The sequence below is a fragment of the Anarhichas minor genome, unplaced genomic scaffold (genome assembly GCF_050575085.1).
Source record: "Anarhichas minor isolate MPS153535 unplaced genomic scaffold, ASM5057508v1 ptg000052l, whole genome shotgun sequence".
NCBI classification, from domain to species: Eukaryota; Metazoa; Chordata; class Actinopteri; order Perciformes; family Anarhichadidae; genus Anarhichas; species Anarhichas minor.
In genome coordinates this window covers 1,691,644-1,715,689 of record NW_027466498.1, presented here as the reverse complement: position 1 = coordinate 1,715,689, position 24,046 = coordinate 1,691,644, and the positions used below count along the sequence as shown (strand labels likewise).

The 24,046-nt window shown below is 43.4% G+C and overlaps 1 protein-coding gene across 3 annotated transcripts in view; it reads left to right on the top strand.

The window, feature by feature from the left end:
• Positions 1-24,046, top strand: part of bcas3 (BCAS3 microtubule associated cell migration factor) — a 351,541-nt gene that overhangs the window by 58,888 nt on the left and 268,607 nt on the right. For all 3 annotated transcript variants that reach the window (XM_076075476.1, XM_076075477.1, XM_076075478.1), the window contains exons 14-15: positions 8,426-8,559; positions 15,595-15,919. In XM_076075476.1, the coding sequence (XP_075931591.1) occupies positions 8,426-8,559; positions 15,595-15,919 (459 nt within the window). The remainder of the gene's footprint in view (positions 1-8,425; positions 8,560-15,594; positions 15,920-24,046) is intronic.

Genomic DNA, 24,046 nt, shown 5'->3' with positions numbered 1-24,046 from the left:
AAATGTAAAATATTGCAGCCGACATGTGGAGATGGGCAGGTTACACATTGGAACTCGAGCAGTAAGATCCTGTTGCTACTGCTTTCTGTTCCTCTGCGACCTCTTGCCGTTGCATCTCCTGCATATTGCAAACTGACAGAGCGGACATGCCGCTTTTACTATTCTGTCCTCATCAAATATTCCATTTTCAGACTAGACAGATCCAGTCCAAAAAAGAGCTGAGGGTGGAATAGTTTTTCACTGGATTCCTTTTGGTGTAATTGAACCAACTGTTAACTGAAACAGTCGTACAGTGGAATAAATCTTACAGTGAATTGTAGTGTTTGGGGCCTTTGTTTCCCTCAGATGCACAGGGAACGGGCTTTTATTTCAAGCAGGCTTATATTAGAGAGAGGCCAATAGTTCTAATTCCCTCTGTCTGAAAGGTTAGTCTGGTAACAAAGCTGAAGTGCCTGAGGAGCACATTGCCACCACACATCCTTCTTTCATAGATACCAGTCATTTATAAATGGTGACCACACCCCCAGCTATCATTAGAAAACAAGCGTTTATTTAAACATTGACTGTATATGAATACATTCCAATCGTTCATTTAAATGCTGCTATTCTCACGGTACTTTGTACTATGCTACTACTAACACTCTCAGTACTAAGAATGCTGACAGGACCTCACACCCTGTTCGGTCTCAATTAGCTTAACTGAAGTATTCAACAATTCTCCATGAAAACAACACTAAAACTGATTCAATTCAATCGAATTAAGCTTGCAAATGTGTTGCAGACAAAATATAAGGTGTTTGCAGTTCTTACAGGCATATGTTATGCAAACTAATAAAAGCAATTAACTGCATGCTCGTTAAAGCCACTCTGCTTTTCCACACTTTTCCACAAGGGGGTTGTGCACTACCCTAAATTACACAAACACATTAATGTCATCCCACACTTGTTGTCTTATTGTCACACACAGCTCCCCTCCAGTGGTTTTTCTTCTTCTTTTTTTTAACAATGGACAATCGAAGCACTGTGAAATCTTGCCTTTGACCAGTGGCTGTGAATGTTTAAAGGGATTTCATTCGTTAACAGAACTGAACAGAACTCTGAAAAGTTTAAGAGACCATGTAAATGCAAGGGGCTTACGTCTCCAGCCTCAATGTCTGCCTGTTTGCTCAGAAAGGGGATTAAGTGCTGATCACAGTCCCACATTCTTCACCAGGAGATTGTTCACAGGAGCAATTTGTTTTGGGGCTTTTTAAACATGGCATCAAAAGAGGCCTGGTGTTAAAGTTCTCCCTAAGCTGCTGTGAGAACATGTTTGTCCCATGTTGGAAAACCACAGCGAGAAAACAAAGCAAAAGTATTAAGATTCACTGGGAAGTCGGATTAGTGGCAGTGAATTGGGGTTGTGTCTCTGGCGGATGAACTCTTGCAGGTGAAGTTGGAACAGAGGCTTCCTTTAGTGCTGTGTTCTACCGAAATAAAAACTCTCGCTCCTCTGTTAAACAAATCCAGCAGGAAGTGTGCAGATATGTAAATGCACCATGAAACAGACTTAAGTTGTGTGTTTTCCACTTAAGGTGATGAAAGAACAAGCCTGGAGCTCCGCCTTCAGAACAGTCACGCTTTGTGAACTTGACCGCTACGGTGCCAGTCCCTTGTGTGTCGGCTCAACTTTAAAGTCAGACGAGTTTTGCCCTGTTTCAAAGAGCTTAGTAATATCAAACTAATGGCAGCTTCTCAGCTAGGTTAGTCACACACACACACACACCTTTTTTCATATCTATTAATATCTAAGTGCTTACAGGTGGTCTGCCTGTGAAGCGCGTAGAAAAACACAACCCTCGGTTTCAGCCCACTGTACGTCAAATGAAGCGTAAGCACCTTTCCCCCTCTTTTCCTCTGTTGTGTTCTCTGTTTTTCTTTGCCTCCTTTGCACTCCCTCCATCCCTCCGTTCCTCTCTCGCCTCCTATCCTGCCTGTGTCCTTTTCTTCCTCTGTTGAAGGAAGACTGGATGCATTTTAAGGGATTTCAGAGATTTTTTGAGAAACCTGTAAAACCCAGGAAGTTGGGAGCATGCCAGATTTGGGTCACCTACCCTCTTCTGTGAGGAACTGTACCTGTATTTAAGTTACTTTTGATAATTTCCATATCCAAACACATGTAGAGACCAGGCTGAAAACAGTGTTTTGCTGCTCTCTCTGACTGAAAGTTTGAAGCCTGTTTACATTTGTCAGTATCACTGATGGGTCCTCTGCCATCCCTTAGCATCACCGTGTTACAGTATTCTGGGATAATTATACGTCCTTAATGGCAGCCATGATATCTGTTTTATTCTTGAATTCACTGAGGAATGCGTCCTAGATCTGTTTTAGCAGGGAAATCGTGGAATTGGATGATTTTGCTCTTCTTTAATGTGTGTGTGGTTTGATGTGTTTTCACCCACGTGTTGAAGTGTATCTGGTGGAATAGGAAAGTTAGTGATAAAGCAGAGACGCAGGGGAACAAGGATAGGTCATGACTCACATAGCTACTTACTTAGACTACATCATTCCATTTTATTTCACTAGCTTCTTGCCACTGACGGGGAATCAGTCGATCAGGCACTTGCTAGTCTGGAAAGTTTCTGACACAACATGTAAACTAAGTGACACTAAAATTTTAATTAGAAACCAGAAAGATAATAACACATGCAAACTTGAATAGAGCTATAAGTAAAAGTGCTGATAATTGCTGAAAGGAAGGTGTAATTACTGCAGCCTCTCTCTGACATTAGAAGGTTGTCTTTGGCTTGTTGGTATCTGACTAACCCTAATGCCTACCCTGCTGCCCAGTGGAAATAAAACTGCTCGTATATTAGTGTGGGGCTGTGGTGGTAAGAGGATTAGCAGGGCGCTCTCCTCCCTCCTTCAATTAGCACTGTAGCCAGTAGCCAAATCTGCACTGGTTAAGAAGAGAACACATGCCCATTAATCATTCACTTTACTTATGTAGCCGTCAGATTGTCGTCGAGTTTTAAGGCCAAACTCTCGGCTCTCCGCTGATTTCTTGACTGATAACAACCTGTTTATTCAAAATAATAGTGCAGGTGGATAGCAGAGGGTCGATGTTGGCTGGATGGATGGTGGCTAAATAAATGATCGCAAATGATTCCTAGGTGGTCATAGTTCCCATGGCAACACTAACATGTTGGTTTAGCACACAGTTTAGTTGTGTATATGGAATGCAGAGTGAATCTGTAATGTATATGTCCAGCATATGTGTCAGTACACACAAACAGAGTCAGGTCTCTGAAGACAAAGCTTCGTCTTACAATGGGTACTCTTTCATTTGTGCGTTGGGCTCATTTGCTCTGAAGTTTATGCATCCTGGTAACAGTAAGTCCCCCAAGTACTCCATCTTGTAAGCTTTATGCCGCCCACATGGTTATAATTTGAGATTTTCTTGATTTTCAAAGCTTTTTTTTAGCCTAGTGTTGTTAATTAAAAAGTGGACTAGTTTTGTTGTGGCCTTTTGTGTTGCCAAGTTGGGAAATCACCGCCCTCTCCGTTTCTTTGCTTCTCTCTCTCTCTCTCTCTCTGTCTCTCTCTCTCTCTCTCTCTCTGTCTCTCTCTCTCTCCCTCTCTCTCTCTCGCTCCCTCTCTCTCTGTCTCTGTCTCTGTCTCTCTCTCTCCCTCTCTCTCTGTCTCTGTCTCTGTCTCTCTGTCTCTCTCTGTCTCTTTTTCTGTCTGTCTCTCTCTCCCTCTCTCTCTCTCCCTGTCTCTGTCTCTCTCTCTCTCTCTCTCTCTCCCTCTCTCTCTCTCTGTCTCTGTCTCTCTCTCTCTCTCTCTCTCTCCCTCTCTCTCTCTCTCTGTCTCTCTCTCTGTCTCTGTCTCTCTCTCTGTCTCTCTCTCTCTCTCTGTCTCTATCTCTCTCCCTCTCTCTCTCTCTCTCTCCCTCTATCTCTGTCTCTCTCTCTCTCTCTCTCTCTCTGTCTCTCTCTCTCTCTCTCTCTCCCTGTCTCTCTCTCTCCCTCTCTCTCTCTCCCTCTATCTCTGTCTCTGTCTCTCTCTCTCTCTCTCTCTCTCTCTCTCTGTCTCTCTCTCTCTCTCCCTGTCTCTCTCTCTCCCTCTCTCTCTCTCCCTGTCTCTCTCTCCCTCTATCTCTGTCTCTCTCTCTCTCTCTCTCTCTCTGTCTCTCTCTCTCTCTCTCTCTCCCTGTCTCTCTCTCTCCCTCTCTCTCTCCCTCTATCTCTGTCTCTCTCTGTCTCTGTCTCTCTCTCTCTGTCTCTCTCTCTCTCTCTCTCTCCCTGTCTCTCTCTCTCCCTCTCTCTCTCTCCCTCTATCTCTGTCTCTCTCTCTCTCTCTCTCTCTCTCTCCCTGTCTCTCTCTCTCCCTCTCTCTCCCTCTATCTCTGTCTCTGTCTCTCTCTCTCTCTCTCTCTGTCTCTCTCTCTGTCTCTCCCTGTCTCTCTCTCTCCCTCTCTCTCTCTCCCTGTCTCTCTCTCCCTCTATCTCTGTCTCTGTCTCTCTCTCTCTCTCTCTCTCTGTCTCTCTCTCTCTCTCTCTCTCCCTGTCTCTCTCTCTCCCTCTCTCTCTCTCCCTCTATCTCTGTCTCTCTCTCTCTCTCTCTCTCTCTCTCTCTCCCTGTCTCTCTCTCTCCCTCTCTCTCCCTCTATCTCTGTCTCTGTCTCTCTCTCTCTCTCTCTGTCTCTCTCTCTCTCTCTCTCTCTCCCTCTCTCTCTCTCCCTCTATCTCTGTCTCTGTCTCTCTCTCTCTGTCTCTCTCTCTCTCTGTCTGTCTCTCTCTCTCTCTCTCCCTGTCTCTCCCTCTCCCTCGTCCCATCTGCCTTTGTCAAGAATAAAGCTAGCCCAACCACTTTGTAAATGAAACATCCTCCCACTATTAATGGCATTGAGCAGATGTTTTCTGTTTGGCTGCTCAGCGATGGGACAGTAAAGCCTGCAGCAAAACAAAACAAAAAGATTTTTGGGAAAAAGAAAAAAAAAGAAAGCAAAAGCAGATATTTATGGAAATGATTATATCACTTCCCTCATGTCCCATACGGACGCATGTCTCGCACACATGGCAAATTAGAGGTCATCCCTTCCAGTTTAGCGCATGTGTAAGTGCGTGTGCCAGCGATTTTGGTACTAAAACATCGTAAATAACGCTGTAAACCCTGAGAGGAGGTGTTATAAATAGGACGTGTCAAACCCAGCTCCGGCCAGCCTCTGGTTTCCCTGAAACCCTCTCTTTTCACCCGCCGAGCGGCTCAGCTACTTTTTAATTTGGCCATCCTGCGGGCTAACCGACTGACGCCTCTCGGCGAGGGCCTCTGTATTTCAACAAGGCCACAAAAGCCCCAGTCCTCGGGCACTCGTGCTCACAAAGCTCTCCAGATTCTCTGAGCTGTTACTTTTTTGGAGCCCAGACTCAACCATCAGCAGAAGAGAAGCGCCGGCCACTGCCAGAACACAGCGGTCAAGTTTCATCTGTCAGAAACCCAGGGGCCAGAGTCTCCAGCCACTGAGTGGGCGGGGCCCGACCAAAACAGAGAGAGGAGGAAGAAAGAAAGAAAGAAAGAGTGGAGTGTGGGGGAGAAGAGGGTTCAAGAGCGAGAGGAAGCTCCCAGATAAACAGACCGCAGCGCCTCAACTCCTAATCACCCTGCGCTTCCGTTTCCAGACTCTATAATTAGAAGGGCCCCGTCCCTTTTTTCTCTCTATTCCCAGTTGACGCAAATGCTTCTTGTGGCTTGGCACCTCGTTTGGGGCGTGGGTTTTCAAGAGTTTACAGGCCCTGGGCCTGAGCTCTCTGGCTTTCTGGGCGCTCTGATACAGCATGAATAGCTAACCACCGTCTTAATGCACACTTCACTTGGCCTCTCTTCTGCTTTCCTCCCTCCACCTATGATAATCTGCGTGACCCCACTCTGTACCTCCCTCATTCCACTTCTCCATCATCTTTAAATATAACTGTTCTTCAGTCAAACGCTAGTCTTAAAAAAAGAAAAAACCTTTCAACTCTGAATGAATGTGCAAAATGTTGTCTCACACTTGGCTTTTTTCTTTTTCTTTCCAGAGAGAGAGTGTTTTTCATCATCCTCGCACGTGTTGCTGAACCCTTTTAATCTCATGCCATTCCAGCCTCCTCTTCTCACGTTTGACATGCCACCCAATAAAGCCCGGCCACTAATTAAAACCTACTGCAGCCTTCACATAAAGGATTCCACGGGGGAAAACTTGGAGGAAAATGACACATTTCTTTAATATCATGTATGTCTGGGAGTCGTCAAAAAGACAGAGGTTTGAACTTCTCTCAAATCGTACACTCTGTATCACTGATGGGTTTCCAACATTGTGAGTTACTGCCCAATCTCCGGGTTTGTTTGTAACATCTCAAAGGGCTTCTGGGATGGGTTTTGGGTTGCGCTTGAAAAGCGGTGCTGCGTTTTTCCAAACCGAACCAGTTTAGATCTGGGTTTGTTCTGGTGTGGTTTGTTGAGCATGTTGTTTATGGTGAGGGCCTATAATTTCTGGAGTTTGATGAGCTTCAAATAAAACGGGACCAAATGAATGGGCCTGTCAGTGGGGGTTACATTGTGGGGGTGAATCTCAGTGTGCGCACACACACCCATGACCATACGCGGATGTATGAATACATGCATTTTCACTTTTACAGACACTCATCATCTTGTCTGTCCTTGAGGAAGCACACGACTCGATCCATGCTTTTAACCAGACCCAGCTATCATGGGAGGAAAGGCTGCATTTTATGACCGCGGCAAACGATAGCTGGTTTTGTTTGTTTAAAATGCACAGTAATCCTGTCATGCCGTCAAGCATGTGTCCTGCACAGTTGGTAGTGTCGGCTCCCTTTGTGTGAGCCGCCAGAGTGAAATACGGTTTAGATATTTTGGTTGGCTTGACTTTCTATCAGTTTACCACGAAACCAGAGGCGACTCCTGAACACACTGGCACAATTTAAAGATTTGGAGTTTTTGTTTTCTCCGAGTTCGACATAATAAAATGTATCAAATCATTTCTACTGAAAGCCTAGGAGCACCAAACTAATTTGTAAAAGATCATTTGATGATTGACTTCTCAAATGATTGTAAACTGCCATTTGAAGACGGTATGTATACCGCAGTCTATATTTCCTCACAATTTTGAGAAAATGTCTAAAACTGTCTTGATTCAATGTGATTTTGCTCCAGCTAGTTTGCACCAGACTCACAAGATTGTGATTTTTTTACATTATTAACCAATCAAAAATATGCTGAGTAATGTAATAATTCCAGTGCATAGTGCAATAAGAGTGCTCTACCTTTCTTCTTAAAGCAGTTTTACATGACACAGGTGGAGTCCTTCATTTAAAGCTACTGGACTTTGTCTTTTGCGATCACCACTTCGTGCTCTTGACCAATTATCTACGTACAGATGTGGATGTCAGTATTCATTCAGCGTAATGCAATAGAGTAATCCCATTCATACATTCATCGTTGTTGCTGAGGTAGTAGCCGTGGCTCGTCCGTGACCCCAGTGTGATTGTCAGCAGTTAGCCTGTGTTAACATTAGGGGTGCAATGGATCATGAAAGTCACGGTTCAGATCGGATCACGGATCAGATCTGCACAAAAGAAAACAAATAAATGATGTCCTGACGCCATATTTGACTGAATATTCACATGCGTGCTAAACCGTGAGGGGGGATCTGTACGGATCAAGGATCAACAGTTGTCCGTTACACCACTAGTTAGCACTAGTCGGGATCACTTCACCGGCTATGTGTCTGAAATACTCTGGTACTCTATAATAACTGAATGCTAGTACTCGAATGATGAAATTACTTTAAATACACTTCCCTACTAGTAGCCATAATAAATGAGTCGAGGCTGGCTAACCTTAGCTGAAGCTTAGTGCTTACCTGTCGAGGAAGAAATTTGTCAACTCGTCATCAGTCTTAAAATCCTTCTGGGCTTCAAGCTGTTTCCATCTTTCAAATGCATCTCCAATATTCAGCCATCATCTACAACGTCTCTGGTCATTTAGCTTTTTAGAAAGATGTGGATGCTTTTTGGGTCGGGTGAGATCCAACGGTATCTCTGTTGATCCAGTTCGTGTTTCCTTTATCTCTTGACTTATCATGGTCGTTGTATGATTTGAATTGAATACAGTGAATATATTACAAGTTGTTCATTTATGGACCACTAACAAATACTAAATAAAGCATGCAATACAGAAGCATGTAATAAGTAAAGCAAACAACACATTCATGTGAAAGCAAAAACTACACATACAATACTTTAAATAAGCACAATGAAACACAGACTATACTAGACAACATACACAGTGACCGTTGTGATGATGATGATGATGATGATGATGATGATGATAATGATAACCAGTTTATTTTGATGACTCCTAATGTTGATGACTTTGTTTATTGTAGGAATGCTGCTGGTGACTGCCGACACTCAGGGCCACGATTTTCACGTCTTCCAGATTCTCACCCACCCATGGGCGTCCTCACAGAGCGCCGTTCACCATCTCTACACCCTGCATCGTGGGGAGACTGAGGCCAAGGTCTGAAGCACACGCATGAGTACTACAGTCATCGAGTTGAAGTAGCTATAAAACGTCATGAGCGTCTTCAGTAGACAGTTTGGGAAACATTTTGAACTTTCAACTTCATTTTCACTTCCAAACAAGTTGCTGTAGATGTGTTGTCAGATCAGTTGCTGTGTTCAATCAGACTTAGGCATTGAAATAAAATCATAAAAAATAGAACAAATTAAAACAACATCCAGGATGTAAAAAAAATGAAATATTAGCATTTCGGTTTGTTAAACTGAACACATTATCCATTTTCAATATACAAAACGAAAGGCTCCTCTGCTACTAAACTGTCAGAGCTACCATGCAGCCCACACTGTCACTAATAGCACTCCCTGCTAACATTTGAGTAAAAAGGGATTTTAGAGAGAAGCAGACAGAAGGGTGTACAATATGCAGAGGATATATCCAGGATGTTAAACCCATTTAACAGCAAAACAGGTTAAAAAGATAAAGATGATAGCCAAAGCCTACAGATCACAGTGTAAAAGTGAACCACCACATCACCTGGCCATAGAGACAGAAGACAATGAAATGAAGGAACAACTTTGTTTGTAAAGCCGGGTAGATCATTATTTACTGTTACAATTATTAAAAAAACACAAGCAGCATGTGTATACTGTCAGTGTACCTTCAGTAGCTAGCGTAACATAGAAGTGCTAACACTAGTTCATTTTGTGCAGGTTTTTAGGTAGAAATGCAACCTCTCAGAAGCGCATGTGTCCTTCCAACCTCTCTGAGTAACAAAGTATCACTATTGCACAACATTGAACCCTGACTAGCTCCAAATCTACTAAACCAGCCTGAAAATGAAGAAAGTCTCACACCATTGCATGAGAGTTGATAAAGCAGAGTTGGGTAGTTGTCTGACCCCGGTCGGAGCTCTGATGCTAAGCTCTGATTGGCCAGTGTAAGTTTGAGGGGCGGGACTTAAATGAAGGTTAAATTATGACACTAAGGTAAGTTGAATCCAGCTCAAAATAAGGGTGATACAGCCCAACAACAGACAGCAGCACAGCGATGATGGTTGTGTAGAGCAAATACCCAGAAATACTCCAATTCCAATTATTGTAGTGTTTTGAATAAAGGTTAACAGGTAGCACTCTGATTATTAGCAGGCACTTTAGTTTACAACAAGACTTTAATCCACCATGTGCTGCTATTTGGACACTCAGTGAGTATGGACCATCAGGCAAATGGCAGCCTCTCTGGTCTGGTTAGTTAAACAGCATCCTCTTCCTCCCCCACACAGCACACTCACGCACGGCTCGATGTTCTTTTTTCATGAAAGCTGATTGAATCAGATGTGTAGAAGGTGACATAGAGCGAGCGTGTTTATCTAAGGAGGGATGTATCCCCAAAGGGTGCCTTATTTCCTGTCAGTAGTAGAAGAACCAAAGATATTTCTCTCAACTCTTTCATTGCAGTGTTTTTCAATGATTAATTTCCTTCCAAACCACACACACACACACACACACACACACACACACACACACACATTTAAAACAGACACAATTTGTGGGAGAAATCAGCCATGATGTGTTAAGAAAAACACAGTTTGCAGCAAATAATTACATGTTCCAATCGATTCCCTCTTTCTCTTGTTTTGCATATCTGATATAAGAGAGCTTCTTTTTTTTAAATGCCACTTCTGAATTGTAGCGTTTGAGGAGAAATGCAGTCTTCACCAGATATTTTGTACCTCTGTTGAATTTTCCTGTAAGGTCTGAGCCGTGACACGCAGAGACTTTGCAGTGCAAGTTAGAAGTGCTTACTCAACAAACCTACTTCAGGCCTTGTTCGGTTCAGGTTTATTGACTGGGAAAACACACTATCACACACATTCTCACAGCCCGCCTATCGTTAATGTATGACCAAACGGCAGGTCCGCTGACCGGCTGCACACTGAGCCTGCTTTGATCCAACCCGTTGTAAACACTGAGAGCCGGCCTTAGCCTAGTGCTTGGGCCAGGGGTTATCAGCACACACTCACACACACACCCACACAGTGAGGAGTGATAAAGTCTTCAGTGAGGTGGGTGGAGAGACGCCTTATCTGTCTCCAGCGGCCAAACATGCGGCTGGCTGTCAGTGACCCGAGGCCAGGTAAACAGACCTGCAGCTGATAACAGATGTAAGGGACTGAAGGAGGACCCGAATGTAGATGGGAGCGGAGCCACGGGGCAAACCGGAGAGCGCTAGTCACTGAGGTTACAGGGGTGGCACTCCATTACTGCTAAACTTTGCAGCCCTGCACCATCAGCTGTGATTGCGGTGATACGGCTTTTGAAGGCTGATCCTGTCAGGGTGTTGACCTGCACTTCAGTAACCGGGCTGCTGTTGGTTTTCTGCAGAAACCTGATTCCTTCAGCTTGATGTAAATGAGAGTTTGTAATGTGGTGTGCATACATATGTGAATACAGCAGCCTCAGCCCTGGTCTTAGCCAGATATCTTCTAGAGAACGCTGATCGCTTGGCCAATGTTGGTTTCCACACATGAACTCTGCAAACTCTGAAAGCAGCACCAGTAACAAAGTTCAAATAAGTAAGCTGCGGTACCAAAGTAATGTGTCACGGTTAGTTACACATCTGATTACGGACCTGTGACATGTATATTGAGGTTTTACAGTAGCCAGGTAACTACATGAAAAGACTTTTTTTATTATTTAACGTGAGGCCGGGGATAGCTGTGGCACTAAAATCTGAACACAACTGACAGCAATCGAATTAAAAACCCTCTGACTGTGAGATGAGGGAACCGGTAGTGCTGACTCATTCCCAGGTTTCAGAACGCATTCCTGCAGCACTCTGTACAAATATAAATTAGATAACACAAATTCATTTTATTAACCTGTTTTCATTTCTATAGAATCAAATACACAGACATCCCGTCCCCTATTTGCTGGTTGAAACGGTTGAATCGGTTGAACTAATAACGCTGCTTTCCAGTTTGGCTACATCAGTACACATTAGGTGAAGTTAGCAGATGAGCAAGCGCATACCAGATTGGACAATGACCGCAGAAATAAAGCCAAACCAGTAAAAGGCAAACAATGAGAAATGTGTGTCGGTCAGGGAAAGATGTAACATCGCCACTTCACCAAACTCCACAGCAGCTTTTCATGGGGCTTTCCGGCTGGTAGCAGTCTCCAAACAGAGAAGGTAAAGGAGCAGTTCATTAAAGACCATACATGTTAGAGCAGTCTGCTATTGGCAAAGTGCATCTCGGGGCTATCAGTAGCTCCAGGCCACTTTCAAATTTCTGTTTAGCTGACAAATCAGCTGTCAAAGGGAAAAAGGTTGGAGATCCCTGATAAATTTGTCAGTCAAAATGAGTATCCATTATTTTACAGGCTACTTTCTTATTTCTTATTGGTAATCCAGTAAACAAACAATATGGAGCAAAGGGTTGAACCTACAGTGAACCACAACACCTTTGTTTGCTCTTCTTTCTTGTCTTCATATTCCCTTTCTCGCGCAGACACTTCTGTTCTATTCATGCGTATGCCTGTCCTCTCTGTTCAATCTTATCCCTCTGTCCATCTTTGTCAGATGCTTGTCATTCCTTCGGAGTGTCTCTCAGGTGAACAGGGCTGCCTAATCTGCGTCACTGATTTAGAAGAAAATACTAATAATAAACATGTCAAATACTCTGTGTGCGAGGACAGCTTCTCTGGAATGAGCAACCTCATGCATGTGACTGAATACAGTTACATTCCACCTTTTTTTGAGATAGCATTTGTTTGGTATCTGCGTGGTTGTCACACTCAGCCACCCTTCAGGTAATCCACTGCCTGATAAAATGGATTTGACAGTAAAGTCCAGGCACCCATCTACAGTTGGAGCCTTGACAGGTCTATTACGAGCAATTACGATACACACAAAGTAGCCCTTTCTCATCAAGCACAGGTCAGGCCTCCTCTTTCACTCATCTCTGTGAAGTAAAGTGACTGTCTGGTATGCAGAAGATGCCCCATTAACTGTCATTGCTAGGTACAATTACCAAGTCTGACCTGGCAAAAGATTAGAGAGGCCTGCAGTAGAGCTGTCTCTCTGACTGGCTTCCTGGCTAAAGAGTAAGACATTCCTCCTAGTAACTTTCTCTTCGACCTTTTCCTTTTCCCCCCAGTCCCATCCACTTTCTCAAGCCTCTATTTCTTACTGTTTGTCGAATGATAGATGCTGTTTCAGCACTCTGTCACCTCATCGCTCCTTTGTGTTTCTTTTTCATTTTCTCTCTCCCACACTCCTTTGCTTGTATTGTCTCCTGCAGCCTATCTGTCTGGTTTCCTGCATGTCTGACATGCTCAGGGAGATGCTATCTTCTCAAGTGGCTGCTCCCTGAGATTCTGTCACTGTTTGAGGAGGAGAGCTAACAAAGGGTTTTACCAGCAACCGAGCTCATATCACATTGTCACCTTTGACACAAGTTGTTTTCTAATCCTGTGACCCTGGTCGACTTTTATCACCTCAGACATGCAGGTTTGTTCATCTGTGTGACAGCGTGATGGCAGACTAGAGTTGTGCATTTCTCTCTATGCTAGTGGTGAAGAAAATAATACAAAATAAATGTAGCCTATTTTCAAACTATCTATCCAGTTAATGGCAGCGTAGAAAACTGGATGGAGCTGCTGAAACCAAACCAGGAGCAAAGATCCAAGATCAGTGAGCATAATGTGTCTGGGTGGTCCAAGGATGGTTACAAGTATATTGGTATCAAGAGTACTGCCAGGAGAAACAGTAGTCATCTATTTTGGAATCCATACCTTGAAAGCTAACCAGCACATTATACATCAAGAATCACTTGTGATTAAAAGTCTAGCTCGTGGAAGTCTGTCAATGACCCCTGTCGCTGTCTTTCCTACACTCAAGGTCAGAACAGGGTCCTATTTCCACAAACGCTGTAACATTTCTAAATTTGTAATACAAACATTTTACATCAAATGTCACTCAAAAAAAATGAGACCGGAATGAAAAGAATAACAATGTCAGTAAAACATAGTTTTATTTGTCCGAGAGTGTCTCAGTTATTATGCTCTTAATCTGTTAACACTCCGACGTCCCGCCCACGGGCTTTTGGAGTGTTAAGTGTACATCTGTGTTGTGTACACAGCTGCTATGTATAGGTAGGCACTGATGCGACATCTCTTTGGAAAGCTAAGATTCTTGTGATTCGATTTATGCAAACCATTTCAAGATACAATCACAACAGCAGGTTCAATCAACGCCTCAGTCAGACCACCAACCCACAAACAAACATTTACAAAATCGATAATATTCCGATAAAAACGGTCTTGTTACATTACCAAAGGTCCAAACGATCCAATCCAGTAAAACATTTAGTCCAAAACACATTATTACATCAATAAATACCCACGGACTGCTGTTGCATCATTTCAAATTAGCCGGTAGATATGCCTAATTATTTATGTATTTTCCAACGTAACTCCAGTCCGCATGGAAACATTGCCGGTATCTGGGTCTCAAAATGGCGGCTGCACTCTGACCTTTCGATTGACACCTCACTTCACCCATTAGGAGCTTCCATGTCCTGTCCACAGCCTACAATAGCCAACGAGAGTCCACGTTAAAGGAAAGTGCCTGCCCCTCTTCTTTCGTGTAACGCTCGAGCCAATTGCAACTGATCGTTCTGATAACTGATGCTTTATAGCCAATGAAATTTCAAAAATGACGATATAATTTATATATAATGGTAGATTTAGAGCCACAACACGGAAGTCACGGCGTAACCGCGAGTCTGCTCCCTGCGTCCGTGCGTAAAATGCAAAGTGTGGTGACATTTTAGGAAAGTGAATAATGGTGAAATAACTTATAAATTACTGTATTTCGACATAAATAAGCTTTAGTTTGAATCATGAATACACATTTCTACACAGCCTAGGTATGTGACCATGGTTACCATGGGTCTCCAAATGGCCTTTTTTGGAAAGCGCCTAGACATACCCTTAATAAAACATGTTTAAAATATTCATTTTCTGTGGTATTGTTATCAAATTTGAAGTTGGACTAGGTAAGGCTTCATGCTGTGGTCCCATTGTGTTTTCCAGCTAATAAGTCCCAGCTATAGTCATCTGCAGGCATCTGTTTGCAAAAAAATATTCAGGCAGAAATAAAAACCTTCTACTTCAGTGTGTTCCAACTTCTATTACTCAATGCCAGTAGCACTTACAGTGATTCTGAAAAATGTGTTACCTTTCAAAAGAGACCAAAACCATGCATGTACTCCAAGTGGTTCAAGAACAGCTTTCAATTGACTTTGGGTATGCCTTGGATAGGCGTTTTAGGATAATTTTACTGACAAGGTTTTTAAGATGGACTTCATCCTCATCTTAGTCCTGAGATGCTTATGAGTAACGGGGTCATGATCTTTTGTCTTGGCAGGACACCCGTGTAACAGTAATAGTCACTATTCACGTGACATACACATTAACGGTGGGGTATGAACCCATGTAAAATGTCTAAATATTGCACTTAAAGGAACACTTTTGCCAGTTTACAACTTGCTTTGCATTGTGGGTGGTATGTGCAAATGAACTATGTCCGGCCTCCTTCCTCGTTATGGAGCTCATTTGGCGGCGAGGGTCTGTCGGCTGGCGTGATACGCATCATTTTGTGTCATCCAGCCAGGGGAGCAGTGCGTTTCATTTGAACTATGTACCATCTTGATATTCCCTGTGAGAGGAGACATTCTTCAGATTTAAGTCATACTTAAAACAACACAGTCGGATAGATACATCCGCTGCCTCTCACTGTCACAATTGCTGTCGCTCCTCACCTTTCAATATTTCAACATAATGCATTTTATAATATAGATACATTTTGAATCATTTGTAAAAGAATGTGTTGTTGTTGGAGCTCTTTAAGACTCAATCATGAGCAAAGTGTTTGGAAATATAGTGTAATAATTTCATCCTTCATATGTTATGCACATTCTCTGTCTCATCACTGTCCCCTGACCTCTGTACCTGTCCTGTCTCTGTCCAGGTCCAGGACATGTGTTTCAGCCAGGACAGTCGCTGGGTAGCCATCAGCACCCTCCGCGGCACGACCCACGTGTTTCCCGTCAACACCTATGGCGGTGCACCCTGTGCCCGCACGCACATGTCCCCGCGCGTGGTCAACCGGATGTCTCGCTTCCAAAAGAGCGCTGGCCTGGAGGAGATCGAACAGGAGCTGAACCGGGTGGCTGCGTTAGGAGGAGGAGGCATAGGAGGAGGTGGCTGCATCCTGGTTGGAGGAGGAGGCATCGGGGGCCGTTGTAGCCCTATACCAGGCCTGTCCAGCAGCCCGTCGGGGTCTCCACTGCACGGTGAGGAGGGGCTTGCTGATGTAGTTTCCGCTTTGCGTGTTAAGGATGGCATCTTAGTGAGCAGCATGCGGGAGGTGATGTAGACTTTACAGGTTCATATCATGATGACGCTGTTAGAAAGCTTAAGAAACTACATTCACTTTTTCTGCCTACAGGTTTTGCTTTTCATCCAAAAGATCAGTAATTGTGATCAATAGTTGTGATACTAGTGTAAAACGAGTAAAGTTTCTTCTCACATTTGAGAGACTCTTACCAGAGGATTTTTGCTTGATAAATGAGTTGAATTTTAAAAACAGTTGCTGATTAATTTGCCAATCGACGAATCGTTTCAGCACTGAACTTCTGACTGAACGAACAAGCTCACAGATCCCGAGTAACCATATTCTTAAATATTGACACATCCAACCCACACAGAGCACAAGCATTCTTTTGGAGTCGTGTTTCCAGCCGCCTGGTTATACCAACTTCTGAGAAAAGTATCTTGATCTTTATCTGCAAAATGTTTCTCACAGATGTTGGCTGCCTACTGAGGTCGATGAGAGCTGAACCGCACCGTGGATGTGCTGTAAAACCAAAACAACAAGCTCAACTAAAAACGTGTTTGATTGAATGAATATACTCATGCATGCACAAACTCACACGTCCGAACACATAATCTCCTGGCGGAGATAATAATGCGCTAAACGAGACTAAAAAGCTCTGTATAATGTATATTTCAACTAATCTTAATATAAGTAGCAGATGTTGCTTCAGGCTAGATGATGCTATAGTTGAGTCCAGGTGTGTGTGTGTGTGTGTGTGTATGTGTGTGTGTGTGTGTGTGTGTGTGTGTGTGTGTGTGTGTGTGTTTTTCGGTGTATCTCTGTGTGTTTCCAGTGACTGGTCATCTCAGTAGCTCTTTTCCAGGGACTCTGATCGCTCTGCCACAACCTTGTCCACCTTGTTTGTCAAACATCAGTGCAGGCCGCTCACACTGTCTGTGTGTCCCTAGTTGACATAGAGACACACTGATAAACACACACTTTGTGTCAACTGCACTGCTTGACCCCAGAGGTGTTACTCAGTGTAAAATATCACAGTTGTCATTAGTCATGGCTTTCCAGGAATAGCCCTGAGCTTTGATAGGTGTACTGCAGCCAGGGCGAGGTGAAGAACTCGGTAAACACTTCAGAGAACCAAAAGACTAGGAACTGACCAGTGGCTCGTTTGGCATAATAGAGTAGTATCATGTGTTTTAAACGCTCATTGCACTAGATGGTTTTCAGATTAATGGAGTGGAAACCAGACCCTTCACCCTTCAAAATACTAATACCTTGTAGGATGAAATGGCATTTTTAGGGGATGGGTGTCATGAGAGCACAATTAATCTAATGTTAATCGCGATCACGATTTAGGCTTCCCACAATTAAATGAACATGATGCACTGCGACATTGGTACTTAAAATGTGTGCCCCGCTCATCAAAAACGTCTGCTGCATATCAAATCAAGCGCTTCCTAACAACCATAAGTGGCAATCCAATCCCAATGTACAGCGGTAGCCTGTTAAAAACTGTCCTGAAAGAGTAGAGGAGTAGTGTACTGTGTATTAGAGAGCAAATGGGCAAAATGAAAATGCACTGAATTTAGGTAAAGAATAATCTTCAGTCTCATTTTGATGCAAAGATTTGTTCATGAACAGGAATGAATTTATTTTTGGGTAAAAAACGGATGCAAACCTGTGAATTGCAAGACAAATGTCATTTATAGTTACTCACTCTATTTGTTAATTAATAGCACATTATGCTGCTGCCAGTGTTCAGGTCGACAGCTTCGCTGGTATTGTTTTCACTTAGAGAGTCTGTGTGTGAGTCATCATGCCCAAATGTGCTCCTGGAGACACCTACTGTAGGAGGAACCACCACAGAGCAGGTTTAGAGTACTTTGCCAGGTGTTTATATCACGGCGATAGCGTCTCAACCAGGCAAGAGGCAGCGTCAACCTGCTGGTTGAACTGAAGGGGGTTAGCTCCAATGTTAGCAACAAGTTTGGTGGGCGGACCTCTAAGATGGATCAGCTGTTCTCCTTTTAGAGATCATCTCAGCTTTTTAAAAACTTTTTAATATTTCTTGTTAAACTGTTTCAAGTGTTTAACAGAATTAAATTAGACAAAATGATTATTGACAGTTTACTCTCAATTAGCAACTTCCCTTGTGTGGTGAAGGAGCCACACACACACACACACACACACACACACACACACTTTAAGCCCCTGGTCCGATTTGACATTGCGGCTGGTGTCATTTGATTGCAAGATGGTCTTGAGTGGATCATGTCTGAGTCAGCTTTCGTTATACCGTCCAAAGCAAATGACCCTTCTCTTTAATATCTGTCGTTGTAGGAGGCCATTGTGAACAAAGTGAGCAGGACAACTTTAAGATAATATTGAATTCAAAATATTTTGCATGTAAAATATGACCCCAATTAATTAACTTGACTAGACACAGACTGTCTTATCTGGTTATTTTTGAAAATTACACATACTGTGATAGGAAAGGTATCCATATCGCTTATTTCTTCAGTTCCTCATAGGCCGGAATAGGTGACAGAGTAAAGTCCCCCCCCTAGAACTCTCACTGCACCCCCTGCCACGTACACACTCGTTTGAAAGATGGCGCCCTTGCTTCCTCTCTCTCCGTCCTGTCTCCCTTGTCTAGACCCATACCCCTCTGTAACCCCCGACACACACACACACACACACACACACACACACACGCACACACACACACACACGCACACACACACACACACATTCACATTCCTCCACACTGTGAAAAATAGGCCATCAAACATTAAAAGGATGTCTGACTTTGGAGAGTCACTGCTCCGCTGCGATGACAGACAAAGAGGGACAGAAACTTCAAAGTGGGATAGGAGGTGAAAGTGAGTGAGCAAAGTAATGAGGTACGATTGAGAGAAAACGAAGGAGAGATAGAGCGGGGGGGAATAAAGGAGGAGGAGCGGCAGGCAGACAGAGGGAGAGAAAGATAAGTTTGTAGTAGCAGCAGCGCTGAAAGCCGGGGTCTCGGGGAGCATGGTCGTAAATCACACTTTTGTTTCAAAGGAGAGCATTAGGGCCACCTGTCAACAATTAGTCCTCACAGTGATACCTTATTGAGTGTGTGTGTGTGTGTGAGTGTGTGTGTGTGTGTGTGTGTGTGTGTGTGTGTGTACTTTTGAAGAAGATAAACTATCTGCAGATCATTTTTTTATGGTGAAATACAAAAAGGAGCAGGTCACTCAAATATGTCAGTGGCGTTGCAGTGAACTTGCTCGACTCTAAAGAGGAAAATTGAAGGTTTTCATAACTCTAATATTTTACAGTATAGAATATAATCCACAGGAAATTGAAGTCACGTTTCACACTGCTTTTATCAAGGTGTTAATCCATACCATACGGACACTAGCTCACAGTCTGATAAAAAACACAAAGCCCCTCTCTGTGTGAGCTACGAGTCAGTCACTTTGTGTACTTCAAGGGTTACAACCTCATCCATACAGTAGTGTCCCACACCTTATGAGGTCAACATGTTACTGTGACCTTCCCTTATTTGTTAAGTGAGGTACGTCTGCGCTTTAAGACATCACACGTGTTTCTGAAAGCACCTGCACCTTTTTACCCACACTGCAAATAATTCTACAAATAAGCAGAACGATTTAAAGCCCCCTCCTGAAAAACCCATGCACATGTATGCATGCACAGTATATATGTGTCTATGCATGCTGATAGGACACACATTATGCATTGATCTGTGAGTTCCTGAAGCATTCAATGATGGGTTTTGTTCAACGTTTCTTAAACCTGTTTAGCACCACTGCCATAATTGACAGTTTTGTCTTCCAGATGAGCCATTGCATTGTGGGACATCTAGCCTCTATAGACGCACCAATAGAGGGGTTTTGAGGCTGATACCGACATTGACGTTTGAGAGTTTAAAAATGATATAACGATATATCGGCAAATATAACATAATGCTCGATTGGAAAAGTAGATTCAATATCTTAATATCTAAAGTCTCAATGGCAGTTATGCGTAATGATCCAATGCAATTGTGTTTTGAATACAATGTGATACGATATGGTTTTCTTGCCCTTTTTGCAGCGCTGCTTTTTTTATGTAATGGTCACAGCAGCAGAGATTATGCGCTCTGCAATTTTATTTACTGTACAGTACATTTTTGGGTCCTCTCTGGGTGTTTCTGGGACACTAAAGTCAGAGATAAACTAGACTTGTCCACAAGCTCTTGCACCAAAACAAGATGATCCTCACCCTCGAGACGAAACATATATTTACATGGTGCTAACCATAAAGTGCCAGAAAGTGCATATCACAGGTCATTATCAGTTCAGCAGTGAGATCCCTGTGGGGCAAGGTCATGTAGGTCTCGGCATGTCTGTCATTCTGAAGATATCGGCTCCAAGACATCCTGCCACATGTAAATTTAGAACACCAGCCCCCTCCACCACTACTGCTGCCACCAGCGTTGATAAAAACTCCATAATTTGCGCAATTTTCACCGGATGCAAACACATTTTCTTTTGTGTCTGCCTTCCGCCTGTTTTTGCGAGCCGGGTGTGAATTCTGGGCAGTGAAGGTGGTTTTTTTCTTGCGCTGGCAGAAAGCAGCAGGGTGAGGCAAGTCGGGGCCGGGCCACCTAGCCACAACAGCTGCTCTGTGATTGTCGCCAGCGAGGACAGCGTTGATTTTTGGGAAGGAACTGTAGAAAAGTACACATCCTACTCAAAGCTGCCAGCCCCGGCCTAAAAATAGAGGCTGCAATTGGCTGCCGTCTTGTCACTGTTAAGATCTGGAACGGCTATTTACATCGCTGTACGTCCCTACGTGTACAGTGTGTGCCCCCCACCCCCCCCCTTTTTCTTTTCCCCAAAGCCTTTCCCCTGTGCGTTGCATGTATTGTCATATGAGGTGATGACCTATAATGTGAGCGTCCCACGCTGTAAAGCACAGTTGGTCTGCGGCCCAGCGCATGAAAGGCTTGATTAGTGAGTGCAGTTTCTGTGCACAGGGCAGAGGTTATTGAGGCTATACCCGGCACATGGCAGCCACCGTCGACTTTTATTATTCAGATGTTTTTCACATCTAACCACAGCGTGCTGTATAATACAGCAGCGTGCAGTGCACACAGGTTTTGATCGTTCCAAAAAACAACTTGATCATAATCATTTTGTCATTTGATCCGTCTTCATATTTCTTTGTGAAGGGCTGTACTTTGCCCTCTTAATCTGCCTTTTTCTGGTGCATTTCTCAACAGGCGCTGGTGCCTGTAGTGTGTATACACAGCTCCGGTCATACACTTCCCGACCATAAAACATCAACATGAGGCTATTAGTCAGTGCAACAGATTTGTTTCCTCACCGAGCAGAAGCCCCGGTGGTCCGATCACTGGGCCATCTGGGCCCTGGCGCTGGTTCAGAGAGAGGGGGGGAGGCAAAAAACAAGGTGTGACGGGAAACTGTTAATTCACTTGTTGATAAAGGGACACTTCCTTTCTGCTATTAGAGGCTGACGGCTTGCTTATTTGGGTTTGGACTTGTGTTTTATCTCGCCTCCCTCCTCCGCCAGCGCTCCCCCTTCGTCACTCATCGTCCTGTGGTGAAAAACACCAACTCTCTGCCGAGGAAACATTACCTCATAACTGCTGGTGTGTGACACATATGTACACGACCTCACTGTGACCCTGCCTTTGACAGTGTAGGTATACTGTAAGTTAAAAAGTTACAGAGTACAGTTGAATATGTGGAAATCTCTGTTTCGCACAGATTGACCCGATCACGTTAGCATGTTCCTTTCAAAAGCGTGTACAGAGTGTGAAAGAGTGAGAGCGATGACTTTCAGTCAGCGTGATGAGCTGTCTGCTTTGGATCCAGCCTGAGACGGAGCTAACCAGCATCTGTAAAGCCACATCAGCCCCACATGTTCATCATGGTTTTTCATTTCATTTCCCTTTTCTTACTTCTACATCCCGTTGTCCTTGCTATGACATCTCTAGCCTCACCTACGTATGCCTGCAACTGACTCCTCCCCCAACCCAAAATTGGAGTGGGTGAAAGAGTCAAGCAATCAAATTTAGGAAGATCGCGTGTTACAACTGAAAGCTGCTATCAGCTACTAAATGTACGATGTGGTGAGAATGTTTTGTCAACAATTGAGAAAGGATTTATGGGTAAAATAACCACATTTGAACGTCTGTTTCTGGCTGATCCAAATGTAATATTAACTCCATTACCTTGATGTAAAGATGATTTCATGTTCTGTTAAAGCATTCCCTCTTATTGATTTGTAACATTGCCTACAACGACCAAATACAACCAGATGTGTTGTCATTTGCATGTTTATTGAGGTTCAGTTGGAGTCGTATAAAGTCGAACACAGAAGATGAAGAAGCCACACATTCGGTAGTGAAGAGTGCTCAAGCTAGCAAAACAAGTAAAGAGATACATTTTAACTGTTGTTCTAACTACCTTGATATACATGGCATATCACAAATCTCTTTACAGATAAACCATCACTACCAATCAGATAAACCTTGTTTCACAACATACATCATATTGCCTAGAAATGTCCCAAATTCATTATATAACAATAATATTACATGTATTCCATCATTTCTATTCATAGTTCAGTAATCAACATCTGTAAAAAGAAAAAAAAAGCAATTGTTGTGCTGAGGCATTTATATTCAACAGCTGACCATTGACGTGACATTTTAGAGTCAAAACACAAACAGTTTCAGGTTGTCCAAGGCAAAGCAAAGTGCTGGTGTGTTGTGTGCCTCTGTGCAGTCCAGCAGAGATCATATAGAATAGAAAGAGAACGGGTCAGAGCTGACTCGGCCTGTTTGAGCCTGTCCCACGTATCACGTCCATCTGTACACAATGTGTACACTGACATGTAGTTCAGACTCTTTTATTCTGACAGCAGCATTGCTTCCTTTTCTTCGTCCTTGAGCATTTGTATTGTGCTTCTGTGTCTCCACGAGTAGCTACATATAAACAGGAGCAGTGACTTTGGGGAACATCTGGGAATATCAATTGTCAAAAACTTTGTCACTTGAATATGCTAAAATGAAGTGAACTGTTTATTCATTATTTCAAAGCATTCGATTGTTCTTAGCTAACTAGTAAAGAGCATTGCTATGGAGATCATTAATGAAGGATACATGAATTGTAAGTGATGTCAGTAATTCACTTTGATAATCCAAAGCCGTGGAATGATGCATTAAATCTTGGTGGCAGCCCTGTGTTTTAGTACCGGAGCAGTCCTCCGTGTGGCGCTGTGTGGTCAGGATTCCCACCGCTGGGAGAGGGAGGAGCAGAGCAGCCGCACAAACAGAGAGGAAAGGACTTGAAAGCTTGAGTTGTGCTGCAAGGGTTTTGCTCTGATACAAATCTAACAACGGAGAGAGAGCGGGGTCATTTCTCTGGCTTTCTTAATGAATGGTCACTTCCTCCAGCTAAAACAACTTGCAGCCCTCCTCAGGAGTTAGGTTTCTCAAGAGACAGTGTGAACACTTTTCTGCTGAATATAGAGGCCTCTTAGCTGTAATTGTCTTTTGGGCATTTTCTGTCCTCTTTTTTTATTGTCTTTAGACATTAAAGGTGGTGGAGATAGTGGAAATCTGTTGTATTTAACATTTTTCTAAACTGCTATGAAAATGTATTTTTTTGTTTCTTCTTCAGCGCAGTGTTTGGTTCTCATAATTAATACGTTTCATTGGACGCATATAGTCCAGCAGCGCATTCAGTAAATATCTTAATAATTTAACCTACAAATTGTTGGTCAGCAGGAAATAGGAAATGACAAATAGCTTTCTAAAAGGAGCAGATGTTCTTTTAAAAGCATTTTTTCCCCTCAACCTGCCGTAGAGTCGAGAGGATTAGGCTTTGTACATTACTCAGTACATTTGATTTAACAGTTGTGTGCCATCAAAGGTAAGCTAGTGTTAGCGGCTTGTATTTGTTGCAGGCTCCGTCGGCAGGCTTCTCCCTGTGGTCGGCAGAGCAGCCAGAGCCCAGCTCGGCTTGAGTCAATAAACGGAGAGCTCAGCGCAAAACCACACTGCAATCGA